At 43.3% G+C, this 19,392-nt stretch overlaps 1 protein-coding gene across 1 annotated transcript in view; it reads left to right on the top strand.

The window, feature by feature from the left end:
- Nucleotides 1–19,392, top strand: part of SKAP1 (src kinase associated phosphoprotein 1) — a 291,445-nt gene that overhangs the window by 255,577 nt on the left and 16,476 nt on the right. The window contains exons 10-11 of the mRNA XM_040497891.1: nucleotides 4,808–4,858; nucleotides 12,843–12,943. Of these exons, the coding sequence (XP_040353825.1) occupies nucleotides 4,808–4,858; nucleotides 12,843–12,943 (152 nt within the window). The remainder of the gene's footprint in view (nucleotides 1–4,807; nucleotides 4,859–12,842; nucleotides 12,944–19,392) is intronic.

Below are 19,392 nucleotides of genomic sequence, written 5' to 3' on the forward strand. Positions count from 1 at the left end.
TGCTTGTTTGATTTGGTTAAAAAACCATCGGCTAATTATAATAATCTCTATTCGAATTGTGCTCCCCCCCCCCCCCAGATACTCAACAGGAATTGAGCTCCGTCTTAGCCTTTGCCACGGTGATTTATATTCAGGTCTTTCTCCTCCAATTAGTAGGTGCTCAATTATTATTGGTGGAATTAAATTCAGCGCATTCCACGTGCTGCTGTTAGCGCAAATTGGATTTAATATCTTTTACATCAAGACCCATACCACAGAGATAGGATGCAAATATTTTCAAGTAACAGTTTAGATTACCAACTATACAACAGAGGATTAAGTGTGTTATTAGCATCTTGCTCATTTTTTCCGCATTGTCTGAAGAGGTGCTATAACACCCACAGATTTATAGCATATCTGTGCATGCCGTGGAGTGGTTTCTATTTCCACTTTCCTGCACGTTCTCTTTATACCCTGAGTCTATCTGCATTTCTCTTGCGTCTGTCACCAGAGCACCTTGACATCTGGTTGCACATTGATACACTTGGCATTTTTTAAGCTTCTGTCACCTTGCTTTGTTTGGGGGAAGTGGTTTCCCTCTTTCTGATCTAGTCATTTTTTTAATGTTATTCTCAGTTAAGCCGGTGTCACAGCAGCGCTTCAGAAAGGAGCCAGGTGTCATGGGAAGCCAGCCCCTCTCTGCACCTCCACGGTGGAGTCAGTGTCCTGTTCTTTTCAGCCTCTCATTAGTGTCCCTGACATTGTGCCAAGACGGTTGATTGAAATCAACTCTCTGGATACTGATGCTCATTTGTGATGCCCCATGGTTCTCTTACATGTTCACACAACTAACAGAATCTTCCTCAACTGTTTTCCCAGTTGAAATGAGATATTTGGGAATCAAGTAGAGCATTTAACGTAATAAGTGGACAGTAATCTTCAGAGGTTAATTGTTTAAAACCTATGTAAGGTTGGGGTCCCATATGCCCTGTTAGGAGCAAGGACCATTATAATCTATTACTGTTTAAAGTTGAGCTAGCACATAAATTTTAATTCTCTCTTAAATGAAGATGTATTCCAGTAGATGTAATACTAAAATGCCTACTAATATTCTCATAAAGAAGTTCAACAAGCTCTTTAGCCTAAAGAAAATTTCTTTTCAAAATAATCTCTTTAAAATGAAAGGTTCATCTTACAGATGGAAAAAAAAAATGAGAAATCTAGCTGTTTAACCCACCCTCTTTTGTGAGCAAAGAGACATTTCTTTCTGTTGCCATGAAATCAGTTTTCTCAGCGTTGGCATTTGAAGGATGCCAGTTTGATTTGGTTGAAGGACCAGAGGTAAAGTGTATGCCTCTCTGTTTGTATTGTGCTGTCCCCCGCCCCCGCCCCCCTGCAGCTGGGAAGGTGCTGAGAGGTACTGCCTTTCACAACCAGCTATAGAGAGAGCATTTGCCTCCACTATGTTGATGATACCTCCATACTCACACTTTCAAAGGCACAGCACCCAGCCTCTCACATCAGTAGCTAGCCTTCTTGACTTGAGCCCACTCTCAGCCACCCGGGAAGGTCAACGTTAGATAGAACAGATGTGGGGATTAGAGCTTCCCCATTCCCATCCATCACTGAAGAGCTTAGTAATGGTGGCGAATGATACACAAGATCTATGGCCAGCATTCTGCTTTCTTTCTAGGTGACTCCACAGGCGCAATGGAAATCAGAGTATCTGGTCTGGAATTGAACTGCGTAGAACAGATTTTTATTTTTCCCATTTTTGTATCATGACTAGATTAAGTGCTGTTGCCTGAAAGGATAAAGGAATCAGGTTTAGTTTTCATTTTTATCATTGCAAATACATTTACATTCTCCTATTTTACAAATGCAAAGAGCAGGCAAGCCACTTTCAATAATTTATTTTAAAATCAATGCTAATGAGGTTATGTCTCGTCAGTGGCCGAGTTTTACAATAAAGTCTGATTTATTTAGAAAAGATCTTTGGTGTAGCTTCCCATCTAATGGTGGTGGGAAGGAGGTGGAGTCACAGGCACGGTGACCCTCCAACTTCGGATCCAATTTGTAATTCACAGCGGAGATCTGACCCAATTTACATTGATTAGAATTGGGAGGAAGAGACATCTGTGCACAGACAGCAGAGGTAGAATAAACCCTCCCTGCAAAAGTGCCTAAGCACAGCAAATTATTGGTCTTTGTGATTGAGTTGTTTGGTTATCAGCAGAAGAGATGCTCCCTGTCCAAATCATTGGGTATCTCAAGAACGGACGCCGCACCAACTCTTCTTCTAGCGTTTTCAATCCTGTGAAATTGGTCCCATGTCAAAAAGGAAAAGCATCACAGCAGAGGAAGGAAGGAAGTGGGCAAGTGATAGGAAGACAATGTGCAAAGAATGATGTTTAACGTGATTTATTTCAGCACGGTCTATTTCCGATATTTGATTTCACTCCTCCATTATCTCACATCTTTATCCCTCCTGGGGAGATGGGGGAGGGATGGGGAGCACTACAGGTGGGAAGTAGGAAATTCTCTGCTGTGAAGCCATATGTGAAGGTAAGAAGAGCTGAGTTCTTTCCCCACGGATCTTTCCCCATGGAATCTTTTAAGGCAAATATAGGTTATGTGTAAGGTATTTTTTAAATTTTTTTAATGTTTTTATTTATTTTTGAGACAGAGAGAGACAGAGCATGAGCAGGGGAGGAGCAGAGAGAGAGGGAGACACAGAATCCTAAGCAGGCTCCAGGCTCTGAGCTGTCAGCACAGAGCCCGACGCGGGGCTCGAACTCACAGACTGTGAGATCATGACCTGAGCCGAAGTCGGACGCTTAACCGACTGAGCCACGCAGGCGACCCTGGTATTTTTTTTAATCTTGGCGACATATGACTCGTTTCTCCAGAATACCAATCCCTTAATTTTTTATTTTTGCATGGAAACCGTATCATCCATCTTGTATGTGAAATCAGTTACTTCTTTAATGTTCTATAGTGCTCTCATATACTTTTGTGCTGTTTCTTCTTACTCATGAGCTTAGAATTTACTTCCCCCACTCTGACATACCAGAATTCAAATTGCTCTGTAAAACTTATATTTAAAACAAAAGGAACTGTCCCCAAGCCATCTCCTCAAAAGTTTCATTTAGTGGCATAACTGTGGGGAAACCAGTCAGATAAGTGCCCCAACTCCCAGGGAGAGAAAGTATATGTGGACAAAAAAACCAAAGTCTTCAGCCCTCAAACTGTTGCTTATTATGCCCCATTCATTGTGTGTGTGTGTGTGTGTGTGTGTGTGTGTCCATGTGTGTATGTGTGTGGGGGTGTGGGGGGGGTGGGGGAGAGAGAGAGAGAGAGAGAGAGAGAGAGTGTGTGTGTGTGTGTGTGTGTGTGTGTGTGTGTGTGTGTGAGGGAGTTGAGGTGATGAAAAGGAGAAGAGCAACTGTAATTTTGCTCATTTTACTCCACGTATAAAATGGCTTAATATGATTCTGATGCTCATGCCTTCTTTCTAAAGGCCCAATTCCCATGTTAGCAGGTAGTATGAGATGAAACAGGTTAATGAGGGCAAGAAACAAGCCAATCATGTGGTGACGTTGACCATATAAACACTTGATCAGAGTTAGACAATAGCACTGACTTAGAACCCATTGTGTACCTGCAACAATTAATTAAAAGACCATTCCAACTGCCCTTAGGAGCTTACACTCTAATGAACAAGGCAGGCTAGGGGCGCCTGGGTGGCGCAGTCGGTTAAGCGTCCGACTTCAGCCAGGTCACGATCTCGCGGTCCGTGAGTTCGAGCCCCGCGTCAGGCTCTGGGCTGATGGCTCAGAACCTGGAGCCTGTTTCCGATTCTGTGTCTTCCTCTCTCTCTGCCCCTCCCCTGTCATGCTCTGTCTCTCTCTGTCCCAAAAATAAATAAACGTTGAAAAAATAAATAAATAAATAAAAATTAAAAAAAAAAAAAAACAAGGCAGGCTAAATAACAACAGTAAAAAGATAACTACAAGCCCCAAGTACTAGAAACATAAAATTACTTACATGACCAGGTTCTGCTACAGCTGAACAAAACTTGATACATTAAGGACTAATTAATCATGGAGGGTTTAAACACATGCTTAGCTACACACACACACACACACACACACACACACACACACACTGTAAGTCTGGATGCTTACACTTACAAAGAGACAAGACATTTAGAAGAGAATTCTAGGAGAGGAGAAAGAGCTTGAGGGAAAGGATTAAGATTTCAGTGACAGAGATATTTAGTGCCTGAATAATCCAGTGGATTGGAAGCGCCACAGGACGCCGGGGTAAGACCCCGCCAGTCTTACCCACTGCAGCAATCTCCAGTTCCTACCGTAGCACTTTGCATATAGTGACACTTAAAAATGTTTATGAATAAATAAATGAGGAGGGAAGGAGAAGGGCCAATTTTAAGATGAGAGATAACTATTAAAAAAAAAGAGGGGCACCTGGGTGGCTCAGTCAGTTAAACGTCCGACTTCGGCTCAGGTCATGATCTCACAGTCTGTGAGTTCGAGCCCCGCATCGGGCTCCGTGCTGACAGCTCAGAGCCTGGAGCCTGCTTCGGATTCTGTGTCTCCCTCTCTCTCTGCCCTTCCCCGATTTGTGTTCTGTCTCTCTCTGTCTCTCAAAAATAAATAAAAATGTGAAAAAAAAAAACAATTAAAAAAAAGACCAATTAGTGCCTTGAAAAGAGCACGTTGAGCTCTGAAAAAGAAGACCCCCATTGGCATAAATAGTATAAGACTTGACCACTAATTGCTAATGCTGCTGGTGTTTATCCCCTCAGATGAAGAGCACGATCTGGAAGAGGATGAGACTGGGACTCCACATAAAGGAGGTATGAGAGCTTCGCAGATATATAGGCACTGGGTAGGATGCTCGGGCTTCACTAATTAAGAGGGTGCTGGTGTGTCTGCCTCAGAAGCCCCAAATAAGATGACTGGATAGGGAAATATCTCAACCTTAAAAGCAGCCACCCATTCACCTTAATTAATGTTCCCAGAACAGCTAAGATTTATCTGACAGAGGGTAGGAAACCAAAGCAGATATTTATTTTTTTCCTATCAGTATTTCCTAAATCAGTACAGTGAAAATAGAATTGCCTCATCTCTAAGAGATCAGAGGATTGAGAATGGAAAGAATGGAAATGTCTCCTCTCTGAGAGGCCCGGAGATTGCGAGTTCAGAGGGGAATGGAAATGTGTCAGATCTGGAAAGTGAACATGGGGTGAAGGATAGAATTGCTTGGTGATGCTGACTTCTGATGGCCTGCTTTGATTCCAGGCACATTTGGAAATGAATATGTAACAGGTTTGTTGAATACAAAATCACATCTTATTCATCCCAGACTGTTAACCATGCTTTAGGCTGTTAGTGAGCCCATCTTTTCTTAAGGTCAGATGCCCCTCTAAAGCCTCCTTAAGTGGACCAAGGACCTATTCCGTCCTTGTCAGTAAAGAAATGTGAATCACAAAGGCCACCTCAAGGACATTCATCCCATCAGCAGAGCCTAAATCGTGGCTGATTTGGATACTAGCTGATTTTTTTCTTCTTAGAGATTCTATGAAAGTCTTAAGCCTAGGAGTTCTTTCCATCTTTCCCTCCCTGGTCCCTCTCCATTTCCCTGGCCCTTCCTTTTCCCATTCTCCTCTCTCTTCCTTTCTTGTGCCTTTTGTTCTCTTCATTACCCACTCAGCAAGGCCCCTTTCTCCTAAGGTTCATGTTCTATGGGAAGTGAATACGTAACAGGCTTAGTGAAGGACCTAACTTCATTTAAGTGCCCAACTTCTCCCAGGGAGAGAAAAGACAGTGAAGAGATGGCATCAGAAGTCATGTGCCAAAGCAGGAGAGAAAGAAAGAACTGGGGCAAGGGTGGTACGGGATTAGTGTGGCTCTCAGTAAGCGCTTCATAATAATTAACACGTATAATGAAGTCCCTTCTGAAACCTATTTTCTACTGTTTCCTACTTGCTGTGCAGAATTCCAACAGAAAATCTGTTTTCTGACCAATCTACGTTCCATGCCTTTTCTCAATCAACTCCCATCATCAGTGCAGGAAAAACAGCTAATGTGGACAGGCCAGGGTAGAAAACTGTAAGCTTCCTGTGCCCAACTTTATATTAAACTCCATTCAGGAAGCAGCAGTCTCTAGCAAAAGTCTAAAATTCAGTTTCAGGGGGCACCTGGATGGCTCAGTAGGTTGCGTGTCCAACTCTTGATTTCAGCTCAGGTCATGATCTCACGGTTCCTGAGATTGAGCCCTGCATCAGGCTCTGTGCTGATAGCATGGAGCCTACTTGGGATTCTCTCTCTCTCCCTCTCTCTTTGCCCTCCCCTGCTCACACACTCTCTCTCTCTCTCTCTCTCTCTCTCTCTCTCTCTCTCTCTCTCTTTCAAAAATAAATAAACATTTGAAATTCAATTTCAGACTCCTCCCTCATCCCATTTCCTCTTTCCACCTTTCTTTCTGAGGCTCTGTCTTGGGTGGGGGGATGGTGAGAGAAGGTTTATTTCTTAGCTGTTCCAATGGCTCTAATTCAAGTAGGTTTAAAAAAGAAAAAAAAGGGGCGCCTGGGTGGCGCAGTTGGTTAAGCGTCCGACTTCAGCCAGGTCACGATCTCACGGTCCGTGAGTTCGAGCCCCGCGTCGGGCTCTGGGCTGGTGGCTCGGAGCCTGGAGCCTGTTTCCGATTCTGTGTCTCCCTCTCTCTCTGCCCCTCCCCCGTTCATGCTCTGTCTCTCTCTGTCCCAAAAATAAAATAAAAACGTTGAAAAAAAAAATTTTTTTTTAAATAAATAAATAAATAAAAAAGAAAAAAAAAAAAAAACCTTTTGTTCCTCATGCTTCCTGCCTCCAAAATAGGTGTTGTTGAAGTGTAGCAAGCTCTAAATATGCTTCCATGGTTTATGTTTATACTTCCCACCAGTTATAATGATTGGTGACTTAGTGATTAAAAAACAGAGGAGGACTTTTTGCTCTCTCTGCAGAATCTGAGGCAGGAATTTTTATTATTTGTGTTTACTTATTTATTTATTGAATTTATACAGTGCCTTTTCTCCAAAGGAGCTATAGAAATGGCGACAAATACGGAGCATCCAAATGGCATCTCTTAGCTTTATAACAATAAAACGTAGAGGTCCAAGGGAAGGGTGGGCAGCCCCCTGAAGGCATATTCTAGGGAATATGAAGGGAATTCTAGGACAGTGTGCACTCTTACGTAATAGACAAGCTACACAGGTTTGCTTCACTTAGTTTTTCTCAGGTGTCACATGTCTTTGGGGGGTGGGGGGGAGTGGGATGACTTTTCTCCTAAAAGATACCATGACTAGCAGGATGACCTTTAAGATCCACATACTTTTCTCCAGAACTCTTCCAGAGATCCTATTCCCAGAAACGCTGTGCTTTCCCATAATGGAATTGCTAACATTTTTAAAGCCCAACTAGATCTTATCAGAAGAGGAGGAAAAAAGGAATTCAGTTTATCCTCATTGGGTGTTAATGACCCTGTAGGATGTAATTTCTTTTATTTTATTCTGTTACCTAGAAAATCTATCACAGCCTTGTCGTATTGATTGTTCAATCTATAAAGAGCTCAGTTTACAGCATGACTGTTAGTAACAGGGTTATTTTAATGAGTGACTCTTCAGCACCTCAGATTCTCACTAAATTGCAACCCATCAGCCTAACAGTCTAACACTAAGTGTCTTCCGTGATGAGAGTTTATCTCCCTTCCCTATCATGAGAAGGCAGTGTGCAGGTAACCAAAAATAAAACTCATCCTGTGCTGTTTATATGAAAACTACCGGCCATTGGCTTGGGTATGCCATGCCAAATAAAAAGCCAAGCTGGAGGCACAGCTCATTCTTAAGTACATCAAATATCTGACCAAGAAAGATCTCGAAACAGTTGTTTTCACTCTAAAATCATGGGCAAAGTCAGCCAAAAAAAGGAGCCCCTATGTAGTAATTTCCGCAGGGCAGAAAAGCGGTCACTCATGAGCTTCCATTTCCGAGGCACTTTTTCCATTTTAGCATCTACTAATGGAGTGATCGCATGAAAGAAACTGAGGGAAGCCACAGAGGTATTTGCAGCTCTTACTTTTTGAAGCTTGTTTCCCAAGGCCAAATGTGAGTTGATCATCAGCCAGCAACAGTTTTGGCCCAATAAAAGGAGCGTAGGAGATGAAACTCAGGATCTGTGGATGTTCTCCACTTCAAGATCCTACTTACAACATTAAGGACCAGAGTGACTTCAAAACTCAAGGTTAAATGGCCATGAAAACAAGCAAATGGCAATGTTCAGTTGCTCTTCCTGTTCTGGGATCATCGTCAGTGGAACTTGGCAGATTTTTTTATACCTTTCCTTCTGAAATGGTTAATACGGTGTCAGACTGAGTCTGCTTTGGTGGGCTGAATGAACATGGTGGGCTTATCCGGCCTGGCTTAGAGAATAGTCAAGTCTCTTCCAGTGGGTCACTGCCTTAGCCTTCTACGCCCATTTCTCACCTACCCACGGTCTAGCAAGGACGGGCTCTATCCATCTTCTCATTCTGTCTCTTGTTTCCATAATTTGCTGAGTATTTGCACCCACTGCCAGGCCTCAGTAGCACAGTCCTTTGGCTCATCAAGCAAATGTAAACAACATGCTGACCTGCCTTTAGCCTCTTTTCCTTGTTCACAGCTTGAATTCTGTAGCTACCCAGTGTCTCCCAAACAAAAGCCCAAGGTGACATTTGAACTCTGGAAGGAACATAGTCAAGTTCTGCCCTTCCTAAGGAGGAAGAGAGGCAGAAAGGTATCCTGGTCCTTTTACCTTAGAACTCTCCACATCATAGAGGTTTATTTTCAAATTCTGAGTCTGTCAACAGTAGTACCAACCTGGCTTCAGTTACAGGAGAAATGACTATTACTGGTTATAAAGAACTTGGTGTGGAATGGCAAATGCTTTGCAACAAACACCTAGAGAAGAGAGAAAAACACAATATGTTTGTAAACTTAGACCGTCACTTTTCTTCCTATGACATTTTGTTTGCTGGGAGCTTAGCTTCTCTTAGGTGGGGTAAAGAAAATAAGATGCTGCCCCCCCCTTTTTTTCTCTAGAAAAAGTCCTTCTCAGCTCTGCTAGCAATTTAAATGCAGTGATCATACCCATTAGCTTCTCTATCATTGTAATTGTTGTTAATTGTTATAACTGTTTTAGTTATTAGTGGTGTCATTATTGCTTTAGGTCCTCTGTCTGTTTTATGCTGAATATATTAGTGCTTTGCTTTTGAATTACCAGGCTTTATTTAGTGCAGAGTTACGTTTTTTTGGAGAGACGTTGAGAAATGCTGGCATTAAGCTTTATTCTTTTGTTTTTCATTCCAAATGGACAGACTGGAAAAAAAATAATTAGATGGAATAATGTCCCCAAAATGAGCATGAGGATGCTTTGAATTAATTAAATGGTCAGAATGCTGCACCATTTCTGATCTCAGACTGCTGCTAGAGTAATGTAACCCTCAAGGAGCCTCGGTCCAGCCCACAGAGGAAATCCTCCCTCTCAGGCTCCCAATTCTTCACTGATCTCAAGACATCAAAGCCTCCTCATGCATTCCCTCGTTTATAGAATGACCTGGTCAAGTTTAGGGAGAAGCTGGACTGGCCCTGCAAACTTCCAGGCCTCCCAGGCCTTCCTGAGGCAAAGCAGCAGGAATGAAGCCCTCCTCCGCCTTACCTCTACCCACTCTTGGTCAGGTTTTTATAACACAACCAAAGCTTCTGGGAAGCCTTCCATGAGGTTAGCTTCCCTATTATACACAGCACCCTCAGCTTCGCCTTGGAAGGCCTACCACAATCATAAATAAGTAAATATCTGTGCGACTCTTTGTGTCCCCGTGCCTCCCCACCTGGACGGCAGCCTAAGAGCAGGGACTCTGTGTGTGGCCAGTGCGGAATTGCCAGCATCGAGCACCGTCCCTGACACTTTGTAAGTGCACTGTATGTGTCTGTCGAATGCCAAGGAAGGAATGTAGTGAGGTCGTGTGCACACATTCACATAAAGGTGAGTCACACATATGTCAAACAGGATGTCTGCACACACACGGCCCAGTCTCGTCCAGCTAAGGCGTTCCTTCTCACTGATTTCCCAGTACCAGAATACCTCTGTTTGGGGAGCAACTCCCCATATCTAGCTCTTCATTCTGCTTATTTTTCAAAGCTGTGCTTTTATGGTGCTAGTTCTGCCGATTCTGATTCTTGGGCTGGGTAAATTATCTGCTGGATCCCTGAGCCCTATCTTCTTTTAGCCTTTAGCTTCTGAAGAACCAGGGGCATTTTCTATATTTGTTCTTGGAAGGCTTTTGTTTTCCTCCTAGCTTCTTGCTTTCCATGTGCTTTTAGAATAGATCTTTTTCCAGGTATTCTTCCCTGGTGTCTTATGTGTCCAATATCGATGTTTACATATATACCCAAAAAGTACTCATAATGTTAAGAGTTATCCCATATCCAGGCACAGGAACAGTACCCCACAGTGACCATCTGCTAGGCCAGAAAAAACCAAGACAACTTTGTTAGCCTTCTTACCATTCAGAAATGTCAAGTTGTGTTTTAAAAATCTATTTTTATAGGGGCAGCTGGGTGGCTCAGTCGGTTAAGCATCCAACTTTGGCTCAGGTCATGAACTCATGGTTTGTGGGTTCTAGCCCCAAGAAGGGCTCTGTGCTGACAGCTCAGAGCCTGGAGCCTGCTTCCGATTCTGTGTCTCCTTCTCTCTGCCCCTCCCTCACTCGCACTCTGGCTCTCTCTGTCTCTCAAAAATGAATAAAGTTTAAAAAAAATTGGGGTCGGGGACAGTGCCTGGGTGGCTCAGTCGGTTTAATCATCTGACTTCAGCTCAGGTCATGATCTCGCAGTCTGTGAGTTCAAGCCCCGCATTGGACTCTGTGCTGACAGCTCAGAGCCTGGAACCTGCTTCAGATTCTGTGTCTCCCTCTCTGTTCCTCCCCTGCTTGCACTCTGTCTGTCTCTCTCTCTCTCAAAAATAAAGATTAAAAAAATTTTTTAATAAAAATAAAAATGTATTCTTATAAAATCATTTTCTCTGTAATATATAAATGCATGAAGAATATTGATGTCAAAATACTTTTCATTTATAATTCTGTCCAAATCTTCAGGTGATTAATCAACTCCATTATGACTAAAAAATACATTAATATATCCTCTGAGAAAACTATTTTCATTCTTCAGGAACTGATATTTCTCTATTATTCCATGCCCTGGTATCCCCCAAAACACATGCCTTGTCTTTCCAGCATTTTTCTCGCAGTGTATTTTTCTTCCAAACACGTTCTTTCCAGTGTAGCTGTGCCCTCTGTCGTCTACTGCATATATAAACAATCATCTTTGTAAAGGGAAACATGCCTGATTTCTATATGGTTAACATTTTTACTTCTGTTTGCAATATCCGAGCCTTAATTACATAGCTCTGTCCCTCCTCGAGTTTTGCGCACTTTAAGGTTCCTACTAAAGTTCTTAGACATACAGGGATTTGGTTCTCCTGTGCCTTTGTTGTTTGAACTGCTGGTAAGTGAGGAATGAGCGTTTTAAGAAGCAAACATAGCCAGGGCCTCTGCCCACCCGCACCGCCCACCTGCTTTCCTCCACCTGTCCTCATCCTCAGGGACCAGCACTATCCTTCCTCCCGGGAGAGTCAAAACAAATGAAGGGAAAGGTAGAAACTGGTGTTAATAGGGTGCCCAAAAGTCACTTGGGTTTTCATCAGAAGCCAGGACTCCTGACTGCCATCAATAAGAATCTCATTTTTGGTGGGTGTCTTGCTGACAGCGCTCACGCATAGCATCCTAAGGAACGGTAGCGCGGCCACATCATCCCTGGTCTGGTGGGCATTAGCTCTCCTGCCATTCAAATCCCCAGATCCTCTCCCACTTTGTGCTCTAGTGTTTAACCTTTCCGGGTAGAAGAAGATCAATACAGATTCTTCATTGCTAAGAATCAATGGCTGTCCTGTGGCATCACTGCCATCTAGTCTTGCTGAGAAGCCCAGTAAATCTCCCCAGCTGCTTCAAACGCTTGGTGTGTCGTCTTCAGTTGCTTTCATTTTTAATGCAGATCACTTTGGTTTCTGTCCCCCTGGGGGTTTGCAGATAAATCTTGGCAGACATGTTCAGGGTCTACAAATGAGATGCTGGAAAAGGGCCAGCCCACCCAGAATTTAGTTGCAATGGATGAGACACCCCTTGGTTCCACTTAAAGCCTGGGTTCTTCGTAACCGTATTTATTGGGGATTACCTCATATAGTACCTGGGTGGGAAGTGCCCAGGATGAAGTTTCCCGTGTAACAGAAGAGACCCACATGGGAGACTGTGATACAGATGCATGTGGGCTGACTCAGCCTCTCAGTAAACGGGCAAAAGTCGGAGATTTATCCCATTCTTTGAAATGCACGTTGAAGAGAAGCACTGGCTAGTTTAGAGGCCCTGGATCAAAAAATATCTGGCAGGAAATCTCTGCATTGCTTATTTACAAACCAAGCAAAAACTTACCTGCCTGATTTTCTTTTATTAATAAATGAATGTATTTGTCATATTGTTGAATAGCATCTGACTAAGGGTGATCTGTAAATATTTAATGTTACTTAATGATCTCCTTTTCCCACAGTCCTTTGCTCATGCTGAGTGTTTGGCTGTATCTCATCCCAACCCCTCTGAATCTTAGGTTTCCTAGGGGCAATATCAGAACTCTGGTTTCCATTTGCAGCAAAAATGTGGACTCTATGGAAAAAGACAGAGTCCTTTTAACTTTGATTTCTCCTCTCTTTGATCAGTGGACTATACCAATTATTACCAGGGCCTATGGGATTGCCATGGTGACCAGCCAGATGAACTATCCTTCCAACGGGGTGACCTCATCTACATTCTGAGCAAGGTAAGGACATAGAGTGTGGGGCTTGGATCAAAAGTCGATTTTTTCATTCTTGATGATGTAGTCACCATAACTACAGAATCATTCCATGTCATACATTTCTCTCGTGTGTATTATACGTCTCCCTCACTCATAAACTCCCACTGATTTATAATTGTTAGGGAAAAGCTTAATTGAAAATTCAGGTTCAGGAACTAATTTTCAAATTTAAAAATGCAATAAAGTAGACATGACACTAAAACTATGCCAATCAAATGTATTCTTTTTAGGGTCTTATGGTGCTTAAAAGGTCATCATTATGTACATAATTTATTACTGTATTAATACTCTTGAAAACATTCTGGCTCCGTAAACCACATTTTTATGTCATTTACAGATAAAGAAGACTGCGGTATACTAATGATGAGTTCAGAGCTAGTTGGCTCAACTAGTGTGAGCAAGTGTTGATAAGGCCAAGATAGTGAATCCAACCCCACAAGGGCCAGCTAACTTTATTCTCTTCCTCAGTCATAAAGTTAACTAACCCCTAGCCCCAACTAACCCTCTCACAGATAGTGTTGTTGATCATAAAAGAATTAGGAAAAAGTAAAAGGATAGATTATCGCAGATCCATCACTAATGTGAAGAAGATTCAGAACTCACGGGCTACTGTTTGAGGGATCAGTAGCATCATCTTTATAAAGAAAGATTATACATATTCTATATACGTGAGCTAAGGAAATAGGTTCTGTCCCTGAAATAACTTCCTAAAAAGTTCTTTATGAGGTCAATCAAACACATTTTTGGAATAGACACACCTTGCTCTTTAATTAGTGTGTGGATTCTGTAAAGGCAAATTGAAAACCCATTGTATTTTTAACTCATCGTTTGCCACTTATCTTTATTCTATCAATGGCCAAGGGTTTGTCTCAATTTGAAATATACCATAAGGGCCTTAGGAAACAGACTGGGCTGACTTAACGTACCTTTGAGTGTTTCCAACCGTTCCCCTTAGAACGAGGACCAAATTCAGACCCCAACCTTTTGCAGAAGAGTAGGGAGCCTGCAAGCCCTGCTGACTGAGATCACAATCTTCTAGTGATTTCTTCCAGAGCCCTAATTCAGTGCTATCCTGGTGCCATTCTGGTGCAGCTCCAATACACCAAGAATAAATTGGAAGCAAAGAAGGGAGTGGACATTGGCCTGATTGGTATTTCAAATGCCCGAAAGCAAGGTTTGCCTTGTAATAGAATTTGTGTACATTACCACGCTGGCATTACAGGGGTAATCGAGTTATCCACTCAGGTGTGACCAGGCCTCTGTTTGCCCAGAGCCTGCAGGTGAACAAATTAACTGTTTACATTGTCTGAGGTGCCTGCAGCAGGAGGAGGGGGGAGAACAGAGCCAGACTGTCTGCTGGCCTTCTCTCTCGGTCATGATTATTTTGTTTGTTTTGCATGTCTTTTTTGCCTTTGTTAATGGCTTCTCACTGGGGGTCCCTCTCCTCCATTTAGAAGGGGCTGTGGGGTGACTTTCCCTGCAGTACAGAGCTGTCTGCAGTTACCACGGCTGTTGTATTTTTAAGAGATACCAAAGAACATGGAGAGCCTCCCCTACCTGTTTTTTTAACCAATCCCCCTCCCCCTCCTCCCTCACGGAAAGCTAATATATCAAAGTTTGATTCAGGGAGAATACGTCACTGTTCTGGTTCTGTCTGGTTTCTTTCTCCATCTTTTGGACGGTTGTAAGTCTATTTTCATCCCTTACCATTGTTGTAGCGCATTTCTCCCCCCAAAAGCCACACCAGCTGCCTCCCTTCTCCATGTTGTTAATCCCTGCATGTCAGAGGAGGAAATGAGAAGCTAGAAACTCAACTGGAGTTTCCCTCATAAAGCTTCATTCCACTTAACGTTGGCTTGGGGAACATTTCGGATTGGATTTACCTTTATTATATCACCTAACTCAATAACAGTCCTTGGACAGGAAGGAACCTTAAAAGGCCACCCAATCCATTCCCTTGCCTCTAAGAAGCACAAATGAAACAATTCAGACAGATAGGAAAGGAGATCCCTCCACCATTAGCTGTTTGTCTATTCAGACCTTCAATAACTCTTAACCTCCACAATTTTCTTTTCTCATATGAATCCTAAATTCATTCCACTTTAACCCCAACCGGCTTGATTTGTTGGAATCAGTTATCCTCTGCAACCTGCCTCTCACACCTGGAGGAAAAGAACTGACTCAAGTCGAGGTTAGTCCAGAAAAATGGTATCCAGAAATCTACGTGTTACTTTTCTCTCTGACCGAAAAACCTTTGTTAAGGGAAGAAAGGCCTGCTGGTTTAGGAACCTGGAGAAGTCTATTTCCCCCCAAGAAACATAAGACAAGACACAACTGGGGCAGCTCAGCTTGCCTCGACCAGTTTCCTCACCTGTAAAATGAGGCAGTTGTGTTGGGTGACCTCTAAGTTTCCTTCCACCTCAAGCATTCCTGTTGTAAACATGATGAGACAGATCCCGCAAAACTGCTAAAGAAATCCCACACAAAAATGCATTTAGCTTTAATTATGTATTCAGATTAAACGAATTTAGAAATTTCAATTATAAGCTCTTTTGTTTTGGGCCCTCATAAATGCCTCTGGCTTTCCCCACTCTCTTTCCATGATAAAACAAATATGTTGGGGCACCTGGGTGGCTCAGTCAGTTAAGCATCCAACTCTTGGTCTCGACTCAGGTCATGCTCTCACAGTTCCTGAGTTTGAGCCCCGCATGGGGCTCTGAGCCGGCAGCGCGGAGCCGACTTGGGATCCTCTCTCTCCCTCCCTCTCTGTACCTCCCCTGCTTGCTCTCTCTCTCTCTCTCTCTCAAAATAAATAAATAAACTTAAAAAAAGATATATTAAAAAAAGAAAAGAAATACGGTGGGAGCAGGCTAAGAACAGGCAGTGGACCCTGGATGAGGAAGTGGGGTGGGGTGGGGGCTTTATTCCTGGGCATCTGCTATTGTTAGTAGTTGCCCAAACATGACCCAACCTTGAATCCTAGAACACTAGGGCCGGGAGAGACTGTTAGGGTCTTTAGGCAAGAATGATCCCAGAAAGAGAGCTATTTGTCCTTTTTAAAATAAAATTTCCAGAGACGATGACTGGCTGGGCAAGAAAGATACCAAATACCCATCACCTGTCCTATTCTTAAGGAAGCTGGTCAGTAACAGATGAGTTACTTACATGACCCTGAGCAAAGTCACTCAATCCTGCTTATCTTCAGCTTTCTCATCTGTAAAAATGGGAATAACTTCCGTTCATAGGGGTTCTGATGCTTGCCCTAGAGAGTGTGTGTAAAGAAGTACCTGGCATCTAGGAAAAGGCAGCTATTATTACATTCATCTCTTTTCTGCTAACAATAAAGTAAACTGCTGGGGTCAATACGGGGTACATACTAGGCGTTCAGTAAATTATTGGTGGAGTGAGGGAGGAAAACCAGGTAGCCTGTCCCACCGAGAACTCTTCACAGAGACACTCAAAAGCACAAAGGCTTCTTACTTGGAAGTAGAAAGCCATCTAGTGCAGAGGCCTACACGGAAATCCACATAGCCTTTCCTGGTCTGAGAGATTGTGTCACTGACAAAATTGATGGATTGTTCAGACTTCTCGTTGGATGAGAGGCCAGAGCCACATATCCAAGCTCTGAAACAGTAACCAACGGGGCGCAGGCAGCAGCCCTGCTGACCTCCCCTAACACAGCCATCCATTCCTAGGCCCCATGCAGTTTCGTGCCCACTTAATCCACCGAGTTCCAATTTGGGTCTTAAAATATATTGAAGGGAGATTTTAATAACGAAGCCTATCTGTGCGTCCAGCGGATGTTCTCTGGGCCCGGATATATTCCGAACAGCTTTTTTTGGTCCAAGAACTGAGCTCCGTTTCCACCCGCTGCAGGGACGCAGCTCAGGCCACAGCGGGGTGTTTAGCGCTCTTCAGTGGCTCCAGATTGTGGCGCTTGTGCAGGTCTCCTCATACGTAACCGATGGCTCCGGAGAGCCTGCCTCTCGTAAATTACTTCCCACGATGCCTGCGACCACCGCAGAATTCAAGTTTGAATAGAGCAGGAAAAAGGTGTTTGAAAGGCCTGTTCACTCAGCTGCATTTTAATTTCCTTTTCAATCTTGTCCCAATTAATTTCACAGAATTAATCTCACAGAAGCAAACTCGGCAGCATTGAGGCTGCGGTTTTAGTGTGGCGGTCGCTCTGCCTGAACATGAAATAGGAGCTAATATAAAAATCCATCTGCTGTGTTTGAAATACACGCCGGCTGCTGCTCAGTCCTGTCTGACATTCCAAACATCAACAGCGGGGAAAAGTGATTTGGGGGTTAGTGGCCATCAGTACTTGGCAGGGGTTCAACAACAGGTGTACTCCAAAAATCCATTCAGCCTGGGCACCAGGCATGACAGGGCAGGTGCTGAATCACCCTCCGTGCAGTAACGCTGTGCCCTGGCTTAGTTCCTTTTATCTGCAGACCCTAAGACCCTTCTGTGGACCAGCACTGCTATGGGCATTTATTTTAAGTGGAAGAAAGGGAGGTACAAAGCCCCTACTTGGATAAGATGAGTCACAAGTCCCAACTTTCAGAGAAGTGACTCTTACTGGCTCCTAGGTCTCTCACTAGGGAAACCTTTTTCTTAAGGACTAAAGGTGCTTGTTCTGCTGTGCGGGAGAACTTCAGTAAACGCCCATTTAAAGATTAACCCACCTGGGGACTCCTGGCTGGCCCAGCCAGTGGAGTGAAGGACTCTTGATCTCAGGGTTGTGAGTTTGAGCCCCACGTTGGGTGTGGAGATTACTTAAAAATAAAATCTAAAAAAAAAAAAAAAAAAAAATTAAGCCTCCTATGCTCCAGCAGATCAGGGCAAATTAAAGAGAGAAAAAGAATCTCTTTCTCAATTGACTAGAAAGGAGACAAGGTCCCTAAATGAGATCCTCTATTTAAGGTAAAGTGAGTCAGTAGGCTACATCTCTGGGGCTTATGTGCTGTGCCTCAGTTCTTGGCCTTAGACCCCTCAAAGATTTGCCCAACTACTTAACCCCATGGCGATCGGCCTTGGAGCAACCAGCTGGGTACCACGGAAGGTTTATATTTATATGGTGGCTTAGCTGGGGTGGGAAGATGTTCTCATTGACCACACCACGCTTTTGTTGTGTTCTCTGCCAGTGCTATTAACATGGAAACAGAGAGCCTTACAGGCAAAGTTAAGTTTAACATCACACTCGTGATGCTGTCAAAAGCCTTTGGGCCTTATGAGGATGAGGATAGACCAACTTTGTCGCCCTGAGTGACATTTAGCATCTAGTGAGGGATTGAAGCTACTTAAAATTAGGCTGGATCCCAGCTCCAAACCCAGCTCCTTGTAATCTGGATGCAGCGGGTCTGTTCCTGGCACACCTGGACTGTGTTATGTCTGTTATAATAGGGTTTTTAAAGCCCCGTGTTCTCCACCCACTCCCTCAGAGGACTACTTAAAGAGAGTAGACCTTTTCCCCTCCCTTGACCCCCTCTCCTCCAGAAGAGATTTGTATGTTGTAAAAATTATCTGAATGCAGCCGTACTTGCTCTTCTAAGTGTGCTTAGTTGAATGTGACAACAAGCCTCATAAAAACAGAGAAGTTAATTCCTTCAATTGCTTTAAATGAAGGGTTGGGTTTCTTTTTTTTTTTTTTTTTTTTTTTTTTTTTTTTTTTTTTTTTTTTTTTTGTTTTTTTTTTTTTTTTTTTTTTTTTTTTTTTTTTTTTTTTTTTTTTTTGGTTTTTAAATTTCAGGGCTCTGAGGGAAAGGAGGTGTTTGGTGACATCTAGTGTCCATTTAGGACTTCCTCAGGCACCATTACCCTCAGCCTGGCTGTGTGGGGGGATGGGCGGGTTATTTGGGAGGTAATGCAGGGGTAGTAAGTGGGGAGAATATAGGCCTGGGGCACAGGCTGCCCAAACAGTGTGATGAAACTGATCAATGCCTGTCAAAGAGCAATTATTCACCTCTGACCCAACCAAAGAGGGCGAGTGAGGGGGATACCATCGGAAAATATCTTTTCTTATTTATGATGATACGAAAGAGAAGCAGAACCTGTCCCCACCACCCCATTTCATGTTAACAAGCAGGTCCACACTGTGCTGTGATGACGAAGATGATGATGATGGTGGTGTTTTCTCTCATTAATAACCCCAATGGGAGTCTATAGAGTCAGGAGGATGGGAATGGGATTTGGGGTCAGCTGGAAGGCAACGGTCATACACCGGTCAGATTCAGTAGAGGCCATTCCTTTCCCCCAGACAGGAACCAATCGTCTAGAACAAACCCTGGCAGCCTCATTCCTTCCAGGTAATTTTTATAAATGAGGGGACACCCATTCCAAGAGAGGACAAAAGGGAGAGGATGCCTCTGTGTGTGTGTGTGTGTGTGTGTGTGTGTGTGTGTGTGTGT

This window comes from Herpailurus yagouaroundi, unplaced genomic scaffold, assembly GCF_014898765.1.
Source record: "Herpailurus yagouaroundi ecotype Mexico unplaced genomic scaffold, PumYag 189, whole genome shotgun sequence".
NCBI classification, from domain to species: Eukaryota; Metazoa; Chordata; class Mammalia; order Carnivora; family Felidae; genus Herpailurus; species Herpailurus yagouaroundi.